The 18224-nt window shown below is 46.5% G+C and overlaps 1 protein-coding gene across 1 annotated transcript in view; it reads left to right on the top strand.

Annotated features, from left to right (window-relative positions):
* Positions 1–313: 313 nt before the first annotated feature.
* LOC128940742 (vesicle-associated membrane protein 2-like) overlaps positions 314–18224 on the top strand; it is a 55613-nt gene continuing 37702 nt past the window's right edge. Inside the window, exon 1 of the mRNA XM_054282385.1 lies at positions 314–456. Within this exon, the coding sequence (XP_054138360.1) occupies positions 455–456 (2 nt within the window). The 5' untranslated portion in view covers positions 314–454. The remainder of the gene's footprint in view (positions 457–18224) is intronic.

Below are 18224 nucleotides of genomic sequence, written 5' to 3'. Positions count from 1 at the left end.
CCTTTACAGAATCAGTGCCTGACCTGGTAGCTTATCTATCTCTGGACTCGCCCTGTGGATGAAAGGACACGCACGGCAGCGTGGGATGGAGCGGCAGCACCTTCCGTCATCCTTCTCCTTTTCAAGGATGTTTCTTTCTGGCGAGAAAGAGGGTGGTCAGACAGACGCCCAGCGGTGTCCGTCTGTCCCCCAGCCCAGCCCGGTGCCACACCCGGAGCTGTCCCCGGCGCTGTCGCCGCTGTCCCCGGGCAGGAGGAGGGTGTGGAGGGGCGCTGCGAGCCTCGCCCCGCTGCCGGGCTGTGATGCGAGGCGCAGGCATGCTCAGTAGCCGGTGCCTACCCCTCCTCTCCCAACAGCACCGCCTGCAACAGTAGGAGCCGGCTGGCAGCAGGCGCGGAGCCGAAAGCCATCTTTGCTGGAGAGGGAGCAGCGCTGCCCGCAGCCCCCGCTCGCCATGTGAGTAGCGGGCACAAGGCTGGCACCGCACCGGGGATGGACACGGCCGGGGCTGGGCAAGGATCAGGGATGGACGCATGGCAAGGATGGACAAGGATCAGGGATGGACACAGGTCGGGGGTGGACAAGGATCGGGTGTGGACACATGGCAAGGATGGACACGTCCAGGGATGGACAAGGACCGGGGATGGACACATGGCAAGGATGGACGTGGGTCGGGGGTGAACAGGGGCTGGGCGGGGATGGACGCACGGCAGTGATGGCCACGGCCGGGGCTGGACACATGGCAAGGATGGACATGGCCAGGGATGGAAAAGGAGCGGGGATGGACACACGGTAACGATGGCCACGGCCGGGAATGGCCACGGCCGGGAATGGCCACGGCCGGGGCTGGGGCGCTGCCAGGGCGGGGGCTCGGCAGGTGCCGCGCTCGGAGCTGCGGCAGCACCGCCCGTCGGAGCCGCTGCTGCTGCACCTGAGCGCACGGATGGGCTCTCCCCGTGTCTGTCCAGCAGCCCAGGGGTTACTGGCACGTTTCTAGTGGGATTCATGCCGAGAAGGGAAGGCTGGGCCAAGATCCTCAACAGGTTCGAGCCAGGGTGGTTCGATAGCATGAGTCACCGGCGCGGCTGCTCCCGGCACTCGGGTCCTGTTTGCTGTCCGTGTTTAATGAAACGCTCTCTGGCAGACGGGAGCTCTCTGATCAGGCCAGCCTCACCTCCTCCAGTGCCTATGGCTTCCTGTCAGCAGTGCTTGGTGGTAATCTGTTCCTTCTTGTTCCCGTCTCTCCAAATTCCTGCTCCAAGTTTGTACATGGAGCATTAATGGCAGCGTTAGCGTTCTCTGCTAGGCAGCGATGAAACCCCCAAAGTCCATTCTGAAATCAGAAGTGTGCTGAGGTAAAGAGGAATTGATCAGACCCCTGTTCATTCACAAAAGGGTTCAGGCAGCTGAACGCATCATTTTACTATTGCCTCAATTCATTGCTCATTGCCAGTGACCCTGAGGGAGAGCCCAGGAGGATGTCTCAGACAAACAGTCATTTGTGCTGGTACTGGGTGATCCTGCAAGCACTGGAGCTGGGGTGATTCAGAGAACATGAGGAGTGCAGACTGCCTTGGGAATCTGTGATTAAATTGCTTTAAAAATATTTCTAATAACCAACTGTTCTTCAGGAGGCATTTTCAAAATAGAGCCTGCAGTCACATATTCTGAAATGTTAGCTTTTGTCTTTAATGCTGCTTCCTATATAATATCTCAGACAAGAAGCTTTTGTCCATGTTGTCCAAAATATTTCTAAAGCAAGGAACTGCTTGGAATTCAAAAAACCACTTTCTAATAGAAGATTCCTTCTGCAAACACCCAAGCCTGTCAGTGAAAGCCAGTTCATTGCAGGCTCCTGTTGCCTGGCTGTGTTTCTGTTGAGCCAGATGATGACATCAAACACTTTTATTTGTACGTGAGCTGTTCTTCAATGATTAATATATGAGTTTGCTGCTGCAGTTTTGTACAATCTGAGCTGCTCTGACACTAAGCAATAATCAGATGATGTTTAACACAACCTGTGTGTGTTTCAGTCTTGGTGTATGTAGGTTTTTTGTGAGAGTATTTGTATATTAAGTAGAAAGGGTGGTACTGATATAACTGTGGCAGTGCTGGGCTCCTCCTGGGCTGTCCAGACCTGCCCTGGCATTCGGGGTGCTCTGGCTGGGATAAAGATCTCCTGCCCTGGGCCAGGTGCCAGCCCCACCCAGCCCTGTGCTGTCCCCCCTGCAGCAGGGTTTGCTCAGGAAGGTGCAGGGCTGTGCTGAGCTATTCCCAGTTCCCAGCTCAGGAAAAGGTCTCCAGCTTGGGGAGTGTCTGAGCCTCGGGGGAGTTCTCTGTATTTCATGCTTGTGTGCCCAGTTTGTGGTGTTTGGGGTGAGGAGCTCTGCAGAGTGTGGCAGCAGCTCCCTGTTGGTTTGGAGCTGACACGGAGCAGGCTCTGCCTAATCCCACTCTCGTTTTGGAACCCAGATAACAGCATTCGTTATTCACAGTGTTTTCTGTGGCCCGTGGCTGTGTGTCAGCCCAGCAGAGCTGCATGATCCACATCAGGTGGGGAGCACAGCCCAGGGCAGGTGGGATCCACCCAGGTAACAGAACTTTCCCCTTTGTGCAGGCAGAGCAGGGGGAGCTGCAACATCAAATGAAATGAAGTGAAAGGAGGAGGGCATAAAAGGCGTTTAAAGCAAGAACAGGGAGAGGTCAGACCTGCCAGGAGAGCTGGGAAAGTTGTTCCAGGTGTGAGGAAGAGCACACAAACTCATTTGGAGATGTGAGAAGAGGTGAAGGACAAAATGGTGCCCAGAGCTGAGGTGCTCCTGGGCTTTGTTCCTGGCTGGAAAACAGGCCAAGAGCAGCAGGTGAAGTGGTGGCTTTGTCTCCTTTACAATGGCCACAGAAAAATGCCAATCACTTGTTTTTAAAATTTTAAAAGTGTAATAGTAATAAAGTGGTTATTAAAATAGTAATACAATTAGAGTAATAATAATTTGGACAATTTGGATTAGGACAATATGAGGCAATAAAAACAAAGAGTTATGGACAGTCCAGGTACCTTTTTCTGGGCAGCACGAAAAAGGACCCACATTAACAGGGGATTAACCCTTAAGAACAGCTAGTTGCGTATTCATACACCTTATACATGATGCATAAATTCCATTCAAACACAGGATTCTGTCTGGTCATCATCAACTTCTTCCTCTGAATCCTAACAGCGCCTTTGAGGCGGGAAGAAGTTCATTTCTTCTGATAAGAGAGCAATAAATTCTCTTTCCCTGAATGATTCAGGTGTCCTGTGGCTGCTATCTTGCTGTGAGTCCTTTCTTGAAAAAAAGTGTCTTACATAGCATAGTTTCTATTTTAACATTTTGTTGTAACCTAAAACTATATTTAACACGCTACTTAAGAGAATTAATACAGCATAACTTTCTAACGCAACACACATACTATTCATTTGAATATTTGTGAAAAGCCATAAAATGCATGCATTTTTCACACAGCTCAATGGGCAGTCCCATACAATAGCAGCTGCAGGCAAGGTGGCATCTGCTGCTCAGCCAGGTCAGTGGCTGCAGGGTGCCTCTGGCTGCATTGGTGCAGCACCACAGCTCCATGGCAGGGACACCTTCTGAGAGATAGCAAAAGCACCTGGGGCAAAGTCCTGCCTCATTCCCCAGGCAGCAGTGAGAGCTTCTTAAAAAAAATTATTCTTGTGCTTGTTTTAGAGCAGCCAGGAGGGGATGGGTGGGATTAAAATGGTTCTAGCAGTAGCAGTGAGTCTGTTCTGGTTGGGTGTCTGTTCAGTTTCTCTGAGAAGAATGTTGTGGCTGTTGTCTCCTGTTGTTTGTGGAGCAGCGCTTAGCCCTGCTTTTGTGGGCATAATTTTATAAAACTTGTCAAAATCTCCCTGCCCTTTCATTGTACCAATCAGCAGAGACAAACAATTCAGTATAATCCTCTTCACAGCCCTGATGCACTGCTTGCAGGGAGTCCAGTGCCTTCCAGGAGTGCATTCAGCCAGGGCATGTCCTGGGAAGGTCCAGCAAGCAGGAAAGGGAGGGATACACATCCAGAGGGGTTCCACACTGTGTCTGTGCTCCCTCAGAAATGTGCTCCACAAGGGCTCTGCAGATCCAGGGTGCAGGAAGATGGGATTGCCCTGGAGCTCTCAGGGTTTCATACCTGGTGCCAGTGCTCAGGCCCAGCCAGCCAAGGCCAGCAGTGACATTTCTGCCATTCCGCCCCCTCCTGAAGGTGATGGCTTTGGGCTGGCTCACACTGCCATGGCTGAGGAGCTGCTCCTCTCATCCAGGGCATGTAATGGAGCTTGTGGTGAAAATAACCAGGCTGTGCTCAGAGCAGCAGGGCTGTGTGCATGGGAAAAGGATGCTGAGGAGTGGGAAGAGCCCAATTTTCAGCACAGCTCTGTGCTGACCCCTGTGCTGGTTCTGAGGCCCCACAGCTCTCAGTAAGAGCCTTTAAGGAGCAGGAGCTGCTGTTTAATCTGCTGCCTGGAGACATCACCAGGGGGATTCAGGTGTTTTATTCACTGTTGGCTTCCCCTGACTTGCTCTCCTGTGGCATCATGGCACAGATCAGCTTCATGTACTGCAATAGAAATAAATGCTGCCAGCTTACACGAAGTGCTGTTCCTCACACACTCACCTTGCCCTTGGAAGTGAGGGTGGCCCAAGTAGGTCATAAATTGTGATAGTGTTCAAAGGGGTTCTTGGATGAGAATGTTGACTCCATGTTTCAGAAGGCTTGATTTATTATTTTATCATATATATTACATTAAAACTATACTAAAAGAATAGAAGAAAGGATTTCATCAGAAGGCTAGCTAAGAATAGAAAAAGAAAGAATGGTAACAAAGCTTGTGTCTCAGACAGACAGTCTGAGCCAGCTGACTGTGATTGTCCATTAATTAGAAACAACCACATGAGACCAATCCCAGATGCACCTGTTGCATTCCACAGCAGCAGATAACCATTGTTTACATTTTGTTCCTGAGGCTTCTCAACTTCTCAGGAGGAAAAATCCTAAGGAAAGGATTTTTCATAAAAGATGTCTGTGACAATAAATCTTTTGGATGTTTGGGTGATGAGTGTTTGAAAGTGTAGAGATCAAACTGTGTGGTGTCTCGAGGGCCTCAGCCAAGGAAGTAATCTCAGAAAGGGAAGGATATGTGACAAATGCAGGCAAAGGTTGTGTCCTAATAAACATTCTTCCAAACTGGCTAATATGAAGTAGATGAAACCCAAATCCATGTAGTCTTTCCTTGTGACTTAGCTCTCCTTTGTTGTGTTGTGCATCACCACAGCTTGTTCCCCTTGACTCCCAGCACTTCTCACAGATAGCTCCAGCTGTGGAGTGACTCACAGGACACTGAGAGTGGCTGCAGCAGCAGATGAATTGGTCTGGCAAAGGAACACTTCTCCTTCTTCAGGAACTATTTCCATAATTAATCTCTTCCTGCAGAATCAGTGATCAGGCTGAGCCACGTTTGTTGCAGGTGTGTGGAGAATGATCCTGGGTGGGGGATGAGCAGGCAGGGCTGAGGGGAGGAATGGGTTCCATGTTCTCCCTCTCCTTGACTGCCACTGGGCTTTCTAGCGAGTGGGAAGAAGGGTGGAAGGCAGGAAAAAAGAGGTGTTGGGATCTCTAGCTGGTCAGAGTGACCCCGAGAAGAGTTAGAAAGTCTCTTTTCCCAGCCTGGTGCTTGAAGAAGGAGTCAGAGCTCTTCATTTCTCGGTCTCAAGGTTGTTTATTGTATCTCATCTATAAAATTCTTTCTCCTGCCCTGCCCAGGTCCATCCAGCAGGACAGTTCCAGGCACTCTGCCTGCCCCCAGGGCAGTGTTATGTCTTTATACTAAAAACTACGTGTACAGTGTTTACAGTAACTTCCCAATACCTATCACCTGTGTTAGACAGTGAGCTTCCACTCTAAACCAATCTGTCAGTGCCACCATCGCAGCAGAAGATGGAGGCCAAGAAGAAGAAGAAGGAGAAAGGCTGGACATGCCCAGATCCCTCCACCTTGCCCCCTGAACCCCCATACCAAAAACCCCAAAATCTACTTTTCCACTCTGTGATAACTTCACTAATATTCTACCCAAACTGTTGGGGCTTGCTGATTTTCATACAAGGTTGGTAATTTGCTCCATGGGTCATAATCAAACCCACAGGTGTTTTGGGCTCTGTGCCAGGGTCTCTGAGCCCCCTGGCAGGGTCCTGGCCATCCTGGACAGCCAGAGGGATGTTCTGGGTCCTGACAAAGAGGGATCAACCAGTCCAACACAGCATCAGCTCTGTGCATTCGAGTCATTCATCACCAGACAGGGAAATCAGAGATACTGAGCTCCAGTGTCTCCTCTGGCACTCTGTGTGTGCAGAGCCCCTGGAGCTGCTCCCTGCCAGCCAAACCTGCCCAGCCCCAGGCACCAGTGGGTTCAGCCTGACCAGACTGTTTGTTTGAAGCAGTTCCAGCTCAGAGGGAGAATATTGCCTCTCCTACGTCACTGAGCACTCTCTGCTGTCATTATTCATGGCCATTACCTGCAATTAACCGGCCTGGGTTTCTGGAATGATGCAATTCCTTTTCCCTGCCTGTGCCTGAGCACTCCAAACCCTTTTGCATTACATTATTCACTGCAGAAGCATCAAGTGATTGCAAGGTGGGGTTTTTGTTATTGCTCAGCTATGACAACCTCATGTTTTTTCAGTGTAAATTAGTGAGTAACTCATTGAAATAGAGCTGTCTGTACCTTTGCAAGTGTTTTGTTGGTTGCAGTTATATTGCTGCTTCTGTGCTGGGTGATATATTTAGAATGGAGCTTTCTGACCAAATAATCTGAATTACATGATCCAGTTCCTTGATCTTTTTGGATGAAAAAATTTAATAAGTAAAATGAAAGTATTTATATTTCAGAATAAATGAGAGAAAAATTTATTTTATCTGTGTTTTAACTTACACCTGGACTCAGCACCACAGCATCAAAAGACAATTCTTCTGGAAAGCAGAGATTCTCCTATGATCACCTTTTAGGAGATATAGGAGATATACCCCATAACGTTTCAGGGGGTGTGTTTTGTTTAGTTTGGGATTTTTGGTTGTTTTTTTTGGGGTTGGTTTTTTTTTTTTTTGTTTTCTTTTTTTTGTCTTTTGGGTTTTTTTGGGGTTTTTTTTGGTGGGTTTTTTTTGTTTGTTTATTTTGGGTTTTTGTTTTGTTTTGGTTTTGGTTTTTTTTGTTTTTGTTTTTTAAAAAGTATATTCTCCTTTTTCTCATCTCTCTCACTGCATTGCAGTGAGAACCAGTGGATGGATGGTCATGGTTTCCAAAATGTGGGCACTGCACGTTTGGAAGCACCAGGGAACTGAAAGTTTGTGTTGGTGAGGGGTCTGTGCTGTGACCCTCAGTAGAAATTCATTGTTTTGGAGCCTATGGAAAGCACAGGGAACTGCAGCAGCATTTGCAAGCAGCTGGGAGAGAGGCTTGAGGAACACCCCAGAGGCTCTGATGGGTCCTGTCCCATCCAATGGTCCCTAAAAAGAATGAGGCTCCATGGGCTGGAGCCTGAGCAGGCAGAAAAGCATCCACAGAGCTTTCAGCACTCCCTATGTGATCTGGAAAAGAGCTGAAGAGAGGAAACACACAGTGATAAGTGTTGAATTGAGCTCTTCTTAGTGCTTGGTAGTGGAGAGGTGCTGGTTTTCTTTTAAGATGTGATCTTGCACAAGATCCAGGTGGGAATTGATATATTTAAATTTTAAATTTTTAATTAGTAATTGAAATTTGAAAAGCAAACAGTATTAAAAATGCAGTCATTGTAGCAAAAGTGGTTTTTTTCTTATTTCCTATTCTGGAAAATGTGTCATTACAAAATTATCAAAACGCTTCTTTGCATTCAAGGAAATGAAGTTGGAAAATTTTGGTTTGAAATAACTTCTTGAAGGGCTTCTTGCAGTGCCTGTGTTGAGGAGAGATGTTTTGAAAATGGTTTTGGGAGATAATGAAAGGTCTGACTGGATGGTGGCCTGAGCAAGTCCATGTAATGGACTCTGCTTTGAACAGATGGTTGCACTAGATAATCTCCAGAGGTTGCTTCCAGCCTCAGTGTTTCTCTGGTTCTCTTTGAAAAGGTCACTCATAATTGAGAATGTTGGAGTTAATTAAACTAACATTTGGCTGTTTCCCAAACATTCAAGATGCTGACGTTCCATCCATGATAACTTTGATTTCCAACCCATTGGCAGTGGATGCCACAGAAATCCCTCTGATAGAATGGGCAAACATATGGCATTCAGGAAGGGAGGGAATGGAGGAGCTTGGAAAAAATGCAGATCACTGGAATGCATTCTTAAATTTGTCTTGGATGCAGAAGTTTGTGTTCTTCCCACAGAGAACAAAACCCAGATTCTCTGCAAGTGAGGTTTCTCATCTCTCACCTTCAGTGCAGGCTGCTCCAGTCTGGTGCCAGCTCCCAGCTCCCTGCAAGGGCCACAGGGCTCACGGGGTAGCCAGGAGTGCAGCCTCACTGAAGTGCAGCCTCAGCAGAGCACAGAGGTCAGTTCAATAACACCAAATAAATTGTTTGTAGCAAGTCAGGGTGTTTAGGCCGCAGCAGAGGAGGAGGAAATGTCCCTGCTGTCACCTGCAGCATGGGGAGGGGTCACTCACAGCAGGCAGGGAGTGCTGCTGGCCAGGGCACCAGGGGATGCCTTGGTATGGAACAGAGGCTGGACAGAGTAAAAATAATAAAGTGGGTATTTATTGAAGGCCTTCAACAGCCACACCTTGGGCAGCCACAGCCTCCCAGAGGCTACACCCAAGCTGGACAATGGGCACCAGTTTTTCGGACAATTATAAGTTTGGTCCATTTACATATTAAGGGTTAATCCTCCAATTACAGCTTCAGATAATGAAGTCATTTATCCCCAGTTTGCTGCCCCCAATTCACTTTTGTTTATACTTTTTGGGGCCTGAGGCTGTGGGTTGTCCTTGGTTCCCAGGCCCAGACGGATTGTTTTGTCTGACCAAAATGTGAGGACAGGAACTCACACTCTGTATGGAGTTTGGAGTGATGCACTGATGCAGCACAGGATCTGAAAATACAAAAGCTGAAATCCTGAGGCATCATCAGAAGCTGGATGGATCCCTAGCCCAGCACCTTCCCTGCCTCTCAGATCTCCTTCCTCACTGTAGATTTGTGTGCCTCTGGAGGAGGTGAGCAGTGAGTTTGCCATGCCACCTGCATTTCTTGCTGGAACCAATCTCTGAACCGTCACAGGGAGTGATCCCCACAAAGCATGGAGCCTGTGTGAGGGGAGTTGTGCATCCATGAGAGGAGCTGTGCATCCATGAGGGCAGCTGTGCATCCATGAGGGAAAGGTGCATCCATGAGGGGAGCTGTGCATCCATGAGGGGAGCTGTGCATCCATGAGGGAAAGGTGCATCCATGAGGGGAGCTGTGCATCCATGAGGGGAGCTGTGCATCCATGAGGGAAAGGCCTTGGGGCCTGGCCTGGACTTCTGAGAATCCCCTGCACACCCAGAAAGCCTCTGGGAGCTGGGGGTGCTGTGATTTACTCAGTGCTTTTCACACTCTGAGGTCTGGATCGTGTGATGTGTCAGCATTTTAGAGATGTAAGAATCCTGATAAAGCTTTCCTAGAAATTATGAAAATTATTAATTATCTCCAAACCCACTTGTTATCTACTACAGGAGGTCAATGCTTAGAAATTGCATTTGTTCGCTTGAATTCACACACAAAAATAGCTCCTCTCTATCTTCTGGTGGCTGCCCTGTGCAGGGCCCGGATTCCAGTGTGCAAAGGGCACTGCTGTGGCAAGCACAGACTGGAGCATGGGTCAGTGTTCTGTGCATTATTTTGGAGTTTAGAGGGGGATTCTCTGCCTGTGCATTCCTTACAGCTGTCAGTGATCCTGAGCAGCACCAAAGAAGAGACAAAACTCTCTCATCCCCTCTCCCCCTCACTCTTTTTAGGCTGACTTGTGGGAACTGAATTGAGCTTGTTTCTGAGCTGAACTTGTTTGTGAACTGCAGCTGGGTTTGCTGATAGCTCTGACAGATTCCCCTCACACATCTGCAGCAGAATCACTCCCAGGTGTGCTCAGAGACAGCACCTGGTGCCAGCAGCTGTGACAGCTCAGCTGGGGAAAGGGGAAGGGAAGCAGAGGAACAAAGAGCTTCAATCAATAGCACCAAAATCATCCCAAGGGCACTGAGTGACAGAGCAGCCCTGCCAGGAGGCTCTGGGTGCTGGGCTGGTTCCTGCACTTCAGAAGGTGATGGGGTTTGGGGTTTGTGTTGCAGACCTCTTTTCATTAAAAATCTTTCCTTAAGATTTTTCCTTCCTGAGAAGCTGAGAGGCATCAGGAACAAAATGTAAACAATGGTTATCTGCTGCTGTGGAATGCAACAGGTGCATCTGTGATTGACCCATCTTAGATGTTTACAATTAATGGCCAATCCCAGCCCAGTTAGCTTGGACTCTCTGTCTGAGACACAAACCTTTATTATTCATTCCTTTCTATTCTTAGCTTAGCCAGCCTTCTGAGATGAAACTTTTCCTTCCATTCTTTTTAATATAGTTTTAGTGTAATATATATCATAAAATAGTAAATCAAGCCTTCTGAACGTGGAGTCAACATTCTTGTCTCTTCCCTCACCTGAAAACCCCTGTTAACACTGTCACAGGTTTGGTGTTTGGTGGTGATCCTCTGTGCCACGGGCTCAGCCCAGGGTTTGAAGGCAGAATTTGCTGAGTGGTGTCAGAGCCGTGCTGGAGCATTTCTGCTGATTGGCACCAGGGACAGCTCACTCGGGGTGGGCAGTGCCAGGATGAATCAACAGATATTCCCTCCTGGAAGCACTGACAGCCTGGATATCCCAAGTGTTCAGAGAGATCCCAGCAGGCTATAAAATGAAATGTTTGACTTCTCCTTTCCAGCAGGGAGCTGTACAGTCATTCCCTGACAGCTGAGCTGGTCTCCCACACACGTGTGAAGATCACACAATGACATTTTTCAGCAACTTTGTTTACTAGATGATACAAACACAAAAATATTTCAAGTCACTTAACACCTTGTTGCTTTTTTCTTTGCATTGAACATTTTAGGGACATGGGGGAGGGAATGGGAAGGCAGAATGTGCCCCACACCTCTTGGCATGCTGTCAGGAAATGACATTTCCACATCAGCTCATTGCTGCATGTACATGAGGTGATGTGCTCTCCTGTATTTAATCTCTGTGCCTGATCTGTGGCCTCAGCAGCAGCAATGTTCCAGCACAGACCTTTCCATCACATGTTCATTGCCCTTCAGTGACAATCACCTTTATGCACTTGACTCTGGGGGAGAATGAGCAGATTTGATTAACTTCTGTGCAGACTGAGATGTCTTAGCAGTAGGATGATCTCCTAACAGAAATCACAGCTGACAGGTGCTTTTCTTGCTTAACCCCACCTGGCAAAGCTTTGAAAACAAACCCTGCTCAGTCCTGATCTGCCTGGGGCAGCCCAGCCCTTCCTGCTCCAGGAGCAGCCTGGATGCTGAAACCTGTCCTGCAGAGAGGACTTGGAGTAAAACACAACAATTGGTGTCAAACACAAAATATTGGGGCAGAAGGAAGAACTCTGAGTGTTTGTGTGTGTGAATCAAGAGAGGGTCTGCACCTTGGAGAGGGAGACAGGGACCCACAGAGCAAAATTCCTCTCTGGAACCTTGGAAAAGGAGATAAGGAATCCACAGAGCAGAGTTCCTCTCTGGAACCCTGGAGAGAGAAAAGAGGAACCCACAGAGCAGAGTTCTTCTGTAAAACCTTGGAAAAGGGACCTCACAGAGCAAAATTCCTCTGTAAAACCTTGGAGAGGGAAACAGGGACCCCACAGAGCAAAACTCCTTTGAAAAACCTTGGAAAGGAAACAAGGAACCCACAAAGTAGAGTTCTGTAAAACCTTGGAGAGGGAAACAGGGAACCCACAGAGCAGAACTCCTATGAAAAACCTTGGAGAGGAAAACAGGGAACCCACAGAGCAAAATTCCTTTGAAATACCTTGGAAAAGGAAACAAGGAACCCACAGAGCAGAGCTCCTCTCTGGAAAACCTTGGAGAGAGAAAAAAGGAACCCAAAAGAGCAGAGTTCTTCTGTAAAACCTTGGAAAAGGAAAGAGGGAACTCACAGAGCAAAATTCCTCTGAAATACCTTGGAGAGGGAAACAGGGACCCCACAGAGCAAAACTCCTTTGAAAAACCTTGGAAAGGAAACAAGGAACCCACAAAGCAGAGTTCTGTAAAACCTTGGAGAGGGAAACAGGGAACCCACAGAGCAGAGCTCCTCTCTGGAACCTTGGAAAAGGAAACAGAGAACCCACAGAGGAAAATTCCTCTGAAAAACCTTGGAAAAGGAAACAGGGACCCCACAGAGCGGAGTTCTTCTGTAAAACCTTGGAAAAGGAAAGAGGGAACTCACAGAGCAAAATTTCTCTGAAAAACCTTGGAGTGGGAAACAGGGAACACACAGAGCAGAGCCCTTCTGAAAAACCTTGGAAAGGGAAACCAGGAACCCACAGAGCAAAATTCCTCTCTGGAACCTTGGAAAAGGAAACAAGGAACCCACAGAGCAGAGCTTCTCTCTGGAATCTTGGAGAGAGAAAAAAGGAACCCACAGAGCAGAGTTCTTCTGTAAAACCTTGAAAAAGGAAACAAGGAACCCACAGAGCAGAGCTCCTCTGAAAAACCTTGGAAAAGGAAACAAGGAACCCACAAAGCAGAGTTCTGTAAAACCTTGGAAAAGGAAACAGGGAACTCACAGAGCAAAATTTCTTTGAAAAACCTTGGAGTGGGAAACAGGGAACCCACAGAGGAAAAATTCTTCTGAAAAACCTTGGAAAAGGAGACAAGGAACCCACAGAGCAGAGTTCTTCTGAAAAACCTTTGAGAGGGAAAACAAGGAACCCACAGAGCAAAATTCCTCTGAAAAACCTTGGAGAGGGAAACAGGGACCCCCACAGAGCAAAATTCCTCTGAAAAACCTTGGAAAAGGAATCAAGGAACCCACAGATCAGAGCTCCTCTCTGGAATCTTGGAAAAGGAAACATGGAACCCACAGAGCAGAGCCCTTCTGAAAAACCATGGAGAGGAAAACAGGGACCCCACAGAAACAGAGCTCCTCTGAAAAACCTTGGAAAGGGAAACCAGGAACCCACAGAGCAAAATTCCTCTCTGGAACCTTGGAAAAGGAGACAAGGAACCCACAGAGCAGAGGTCCTCTCTGGAATCCTGGAGAGAGAAAAAAAGAATCCACAGAGCAAAATTCTTCTGTAAAACCTTGGAAAAAGAGACAAGGAACCCACAAAGCAGAGCCCCTCTGAAAAACCTTGGAAAAGGAAAAAGAACCCTACAGAGCAGAGCTCCTCTCTGGAATCTTGGAGAGAGAAAAAAGGAATCCACAAAGCAGAGTTCCTCTGTAAAACCTTGGAAAAGGAACCCCATAGAGCAGAGCTCCTGCCTGAACCCCCCGTTGCTGTGTTCTGGCAGGGACCAAGGGGCAGCAGGGTTTCTCAGTAACTCTCTGTGCTCCTGGAGGAACCTGCAGGTCCTGATCCAGGGCAGGAACTTCAGCAGTGACACTTCACTCTTCTGGTGGCACTGAGGGCTGCGAGGCCTGAAGCACCTGAGGACATGAAGTGTAAGCAGCAAAGGAAAAGGGGTGCAGAAGGTCAGATCTGTGTGGGAAGGCAAACCCAGAACCCTCAGAATGTGACTATTGACTGGATCAGGCTCAGCTCAGAGCCAAATCCTTCTGTACCAGCTGCTGTCCCTCTGAGGCACTGCAGGAGCACTGCACTGTGTGAAGGGAAACAAACATGGAAAAATCAGCCAAGAGTAGTTTAGAAGGTAACTCCCCGTGAATTGAGCAGTACTTTGCTGACTGAACATGAAAAATCCCCCCAAAATTGCGAAATATTAGACATTTAACAAACCCTAAACAGTCACTGGCCAAATGTTTGTTTAATTTAAAACTTCACCTTTTTTTTGTTTTGGTATTTATGGGGTATTTTTTGTCTGTTTGTGGGTTTTTTGTTGGGTTTTTTGGGGTTTTTTTTGTCCTTTGGTGCTGGTGCCTGTCTCTGGGTCTGTTCTGGTACTTCTCGTGTGTTTACAGCAAAGGCAGTTGTTTCCACAAAATGGAACAGAGTGTTTGTGCTTCACTGTTTGGGCACATGTAACCATTTGTAAAACCCCTCCAGTGGAAGAGATTTTCTGCAGTGGCTGAGGATGATTTCTGTTGTCCTTGTTTTCTCTGAAAATGATGGTGCAGGTTGCTAAAGGGATTTTGCAGGTAAAAGAGGAAGGAGTAGCAACAGAAACACATCCAACAGCCTGTCAGTGGTGACAGCAGACAGGATTGCAGCAATTCCTTTGTGTTGTCAGATGAACAAAGGGAATCCCTCTGCTCTGAGCTACAATTTCCTTCAATTTGGTCAAAGTAGAATAATCTGCATTTATTCTTCTTGGCTGTTTCTTGGAGAGAATAAATGAGGCAAACTCTGCTCATTCTTTCATAACAGAACAGACTGGATGTGGGCTGGGGTCAGAAGAAAATTAATTTAGAATATGTGAGGGATTGAGGTGATGGCCTTGACTCTTTCTTACAGAACTTCTGAATTTCTGTAAAACCTTTGCATTTTCTGTTCTGACAAGCTCCTACCTGGTAAATCCTTTTTTTGGGAGCAGCACAGAAAACTGAGAATTGTCATGATGGACAAAGTGAGGAGGACACACGGACAGCCTGACTGGGATGGCCAGAAATCACTCAGCCTCTCTGTTGTGCAGAGAATGGAATTACTGCTGTCTCTGCCTCCTGTCTGCAAAGCACAACAAAGAATAAAAAAGAAAAGGACTTTGGTTATTTTCAATTATTAAACCATTGCCTAAGGAGTGGGGGCTTGTTTGGAGCTGGAAACTCCTTATAATGAAAGCAGGGTTCTTCTTGAGAGGCCTTTACTTTACTTGTGGTGTATTTTGTATTTCTAAATATCTCTGTGATTTTTTTTTTACACAGATTTTACATAGAACTTGCTCTTGGGTGTGTCCACATAAATGTTCAGGGTGCACAGCTCAGACATCACAAAGACAAGTTGACCTTGCAAGGATTAAAAGAAGGTATTAACACTCCACAAGAAATGTGAGATTTAAGGTGAGAAGATATTCAGCACAGGAACAAACACCTCTGTGCCTGGGAGCATGCAGATGTTTTTTTTTTCAAATTGCTGCTATTTATAAAAGACAGTTGCTTTGTGCAAGTGTGTATAAAGAAAGATCAATTCAGAATTTTCCATGATGCTGTGCAAGAGCTATTTTACATATGAACATTATGATTTCAAGCATGTTCTGTTTGACAGTTCAGTGTTTTGTTCTGTCTTTAGAAATCAAGCCCTGAGAGGCTGGTGCTTTTTCTATGTGTGTGCATTAGATGCCTTGTTTTGGGATGGGAAATTTGTTCTGTTTGTTGTTCAGAGTATCTACAATGGAGAAGTTACTTGACAAGTTTAAATGCTGGAATTTAACATTTTGTTTTTGGGGTCCAGTGCACTGGGGTGGCTCCTGTCCAGGCTGGGGATCTGGCTTTGCAGAGCTCTTGTTTCTTGTCACTTTGCTGTGCCCAGGATGTGCTGCTGGTGCTCACCCTCTCCACATTGAGGTACCATTTGCAATAAGTCTATGGCAACAAAACAGCAACAATTATTTTAAGTTTGTGCCTACAGCATCAGAGGAATGGAGAATTTATTTCACAGGAGGACAGTGGGTGAGCCCTGCTGCACAGGAACTGGCCCTGCCCATAGAAAGAGAAAATCCTGGGCTATAATAATACAATACCACACCAGGTGGAAGAGGATGCATCCAGCATCCTTCTCTTACCTGTCTGTCCCCAGTCTGTCTTGTACATGTAAGGAAATCAAATTGATTCTTGCAATGCTGGCAACCTCAGCACTGCACAGATTTACACAACACAAACATTGACAAATGAACCAAAGATGAATTAAAATCTCCTTGGAAAACTAAGGCAAATGTAGCTGTATAGAATATATTTTCTGGATTATTTTCCTGCAGAATAACAACTCTTGATCTAGGACTGACCTTTGAATATCTTTCTCTCCTGTCACTATTTTGCCTCACAAAACCTTCTGTGGAGTGAATTTGCTCCAGCAGTGTGTACACAATGTGTGTCTTTCAGATATTTCATCAGAGGCCACATCTTGTGTCATCAGGAATAAACTTGCCTGGCTTGGTTCTAATTTGAAATTTGAGTTCTTAAGTGTTCATAAATTTTAAAAAAACTTTAAAAAAGCAGGGAAAAATAAGCATCATGCTGGGATATGTGAATGGAACAGAGCCTGTGGACTGGGGAAAATATCTTCTGACTAGAAAAGATCTTTGAAGAGAGAAAATAAATTCCCTATGGAAAGATCAAAGCATATGAAGGTAATGGATTATGACAAGGTAAAAAAACACCTGGAGAAAATAGTTAGTTCAAACATAAAAGAGGGGAATAGGAAGGAGTAGGGGTTTTTTTGGAGATAAAGGGTAGTTAGATGGCTGGCTAAGTACTTGAGATTACATGTTGTACCTAAAGGGTTATTAGTGGGAATTGGGGCTTTTTTCCTGTCTGGTGCAGCCTCCATTTCTGTGGTGTCAAAATAACCTTGGAGCTGCAGTCCTGAATTCCTGCTCTGTGTGGTGACTGCAGCCTGATGCACCCTGCTCTGCAAACAGATCCTGACAGACTGACAAGAGACTGACATAATTACAATTAATCTTAAAAAGTCACTTTAATAGTCCGAGCAGGTCCTGCCAGGGTCAGAAACAGCACAGAGCTTATCCAAGAAAGAAAGGCAGAAATGCATCTGGTGAGCTAGGAAGCATTCATGGGTGGAGAGCTCTGAAAAAAAACTTTGATTCAGGTTATGTCAGCAGAGATCCCCTGCCCTGCCAGAACCCTGTTATCTTATATATCAAGAGTGCTATTATCATTATAGTGCAAGGATTCCATATACTCAGAGTTTCACACCTCCTTGATGTTTCTCGTGGGCAATTCCTCTAAGCACTGACTGTTCCTGGTCCTTGCAGTGACCATCTGACTCCAGTTCCCACCAATCCCCTCTTTTATGCCACTGTTCTTATTGGCTACATGTGTGGCCTGTTAACACATCAGGCCTGCTCCTAATTTTTAGTAATTGGGTCAGCTACAACTCATTGGGGGATGAGATGACATTCTATATTACCTTCATCTACCTATACTGTGTCCCCCTACAATTCCCCCTTTTTCTTTTAACCACAGAGTTGCAGCATTTGCAGAAGTACATATTCAAATAAATGCATATATTTCATTTAGAACTAAGAGTTATGCAAAGGTTCAAACAGCATATTAGAGATACATATATGTATTTTTCTAAATGTTAGTTCAGTTTATAGCTTTTCCCAGTTTACAAAGCACTTATCTTCAAGGTCTTTTACACTCATATTTAACAAACACCAATAGCTGTAATTGATATATTTTACCAATAGTTTAGTATTCAAATCCTGTTTCCCCGAATCCACGGGGCAATATAGTTTAGTCCCGAATCACGTCAGGGTCACCATTTGTTGTCTTATATTATCAAGGGTTCTATTATCATTATAGTGCAAGGATTCCACATTGCCAGAGTTTCACACCTCGTTGATGTTTCTCATGGGCATCTCCTCTAAGCACTGACTGGTCCCTGGTCCTTGCAGCAGCCATCTGACTCCAGTTCCCACCAATCCACTCTTTTATGCCACTGTTCTTATTGGCTACAGCTGTGGCCTGTTGACATCAGGCCTGCTCCTAATCTTTAGTAATTGGTTCAGCTGCAACTCTTTAGGGGATAAGATTACATTCTATATTATTTACCCATACTGTGTCCCCCTACAGATCTAGCTAGAGCTGAGCAGCAGGGACAGGCCTCAAGGATGTCCCTCTCAGTGGCACATCAGGGGGAGCCAGACTTTGCCATGCCTCCAGGAGCTGAGATCAGTGACTCTGCCCAAGGCTGGGCCCAGCAGAGCTGCACCTCATGGTCCTGTTCCTATCCCATCCTTTCCTGAGCCTCAGTAAAAGGAGCAGTGCCAGGGTTTGTGCCAGGCTTCACCTGAGCCAGGAGTTCAGAGTGCTGGAT

The sequence above is a fragment of the Melozone crissalis genome, unplaced genomic scaffold, assembly GCF_028551555.1.
Source record: "Melozone crissalis strain CALT ecotype California unplaced genomic scaffold, PUWL_Pcris_2 ptg000034l_1, whole genome shotgun sequence".
Lineage (NCBI taxonomy): Eukaryota > Metazoa > Chordata > Aves > Passeriformes > Passerellidae > Melozone > Melozone crissalis.
Note: the sequence above shows the minus strand (reverse complement) of the source record. Positions and strands in the feature narration are given on the sequence as shown.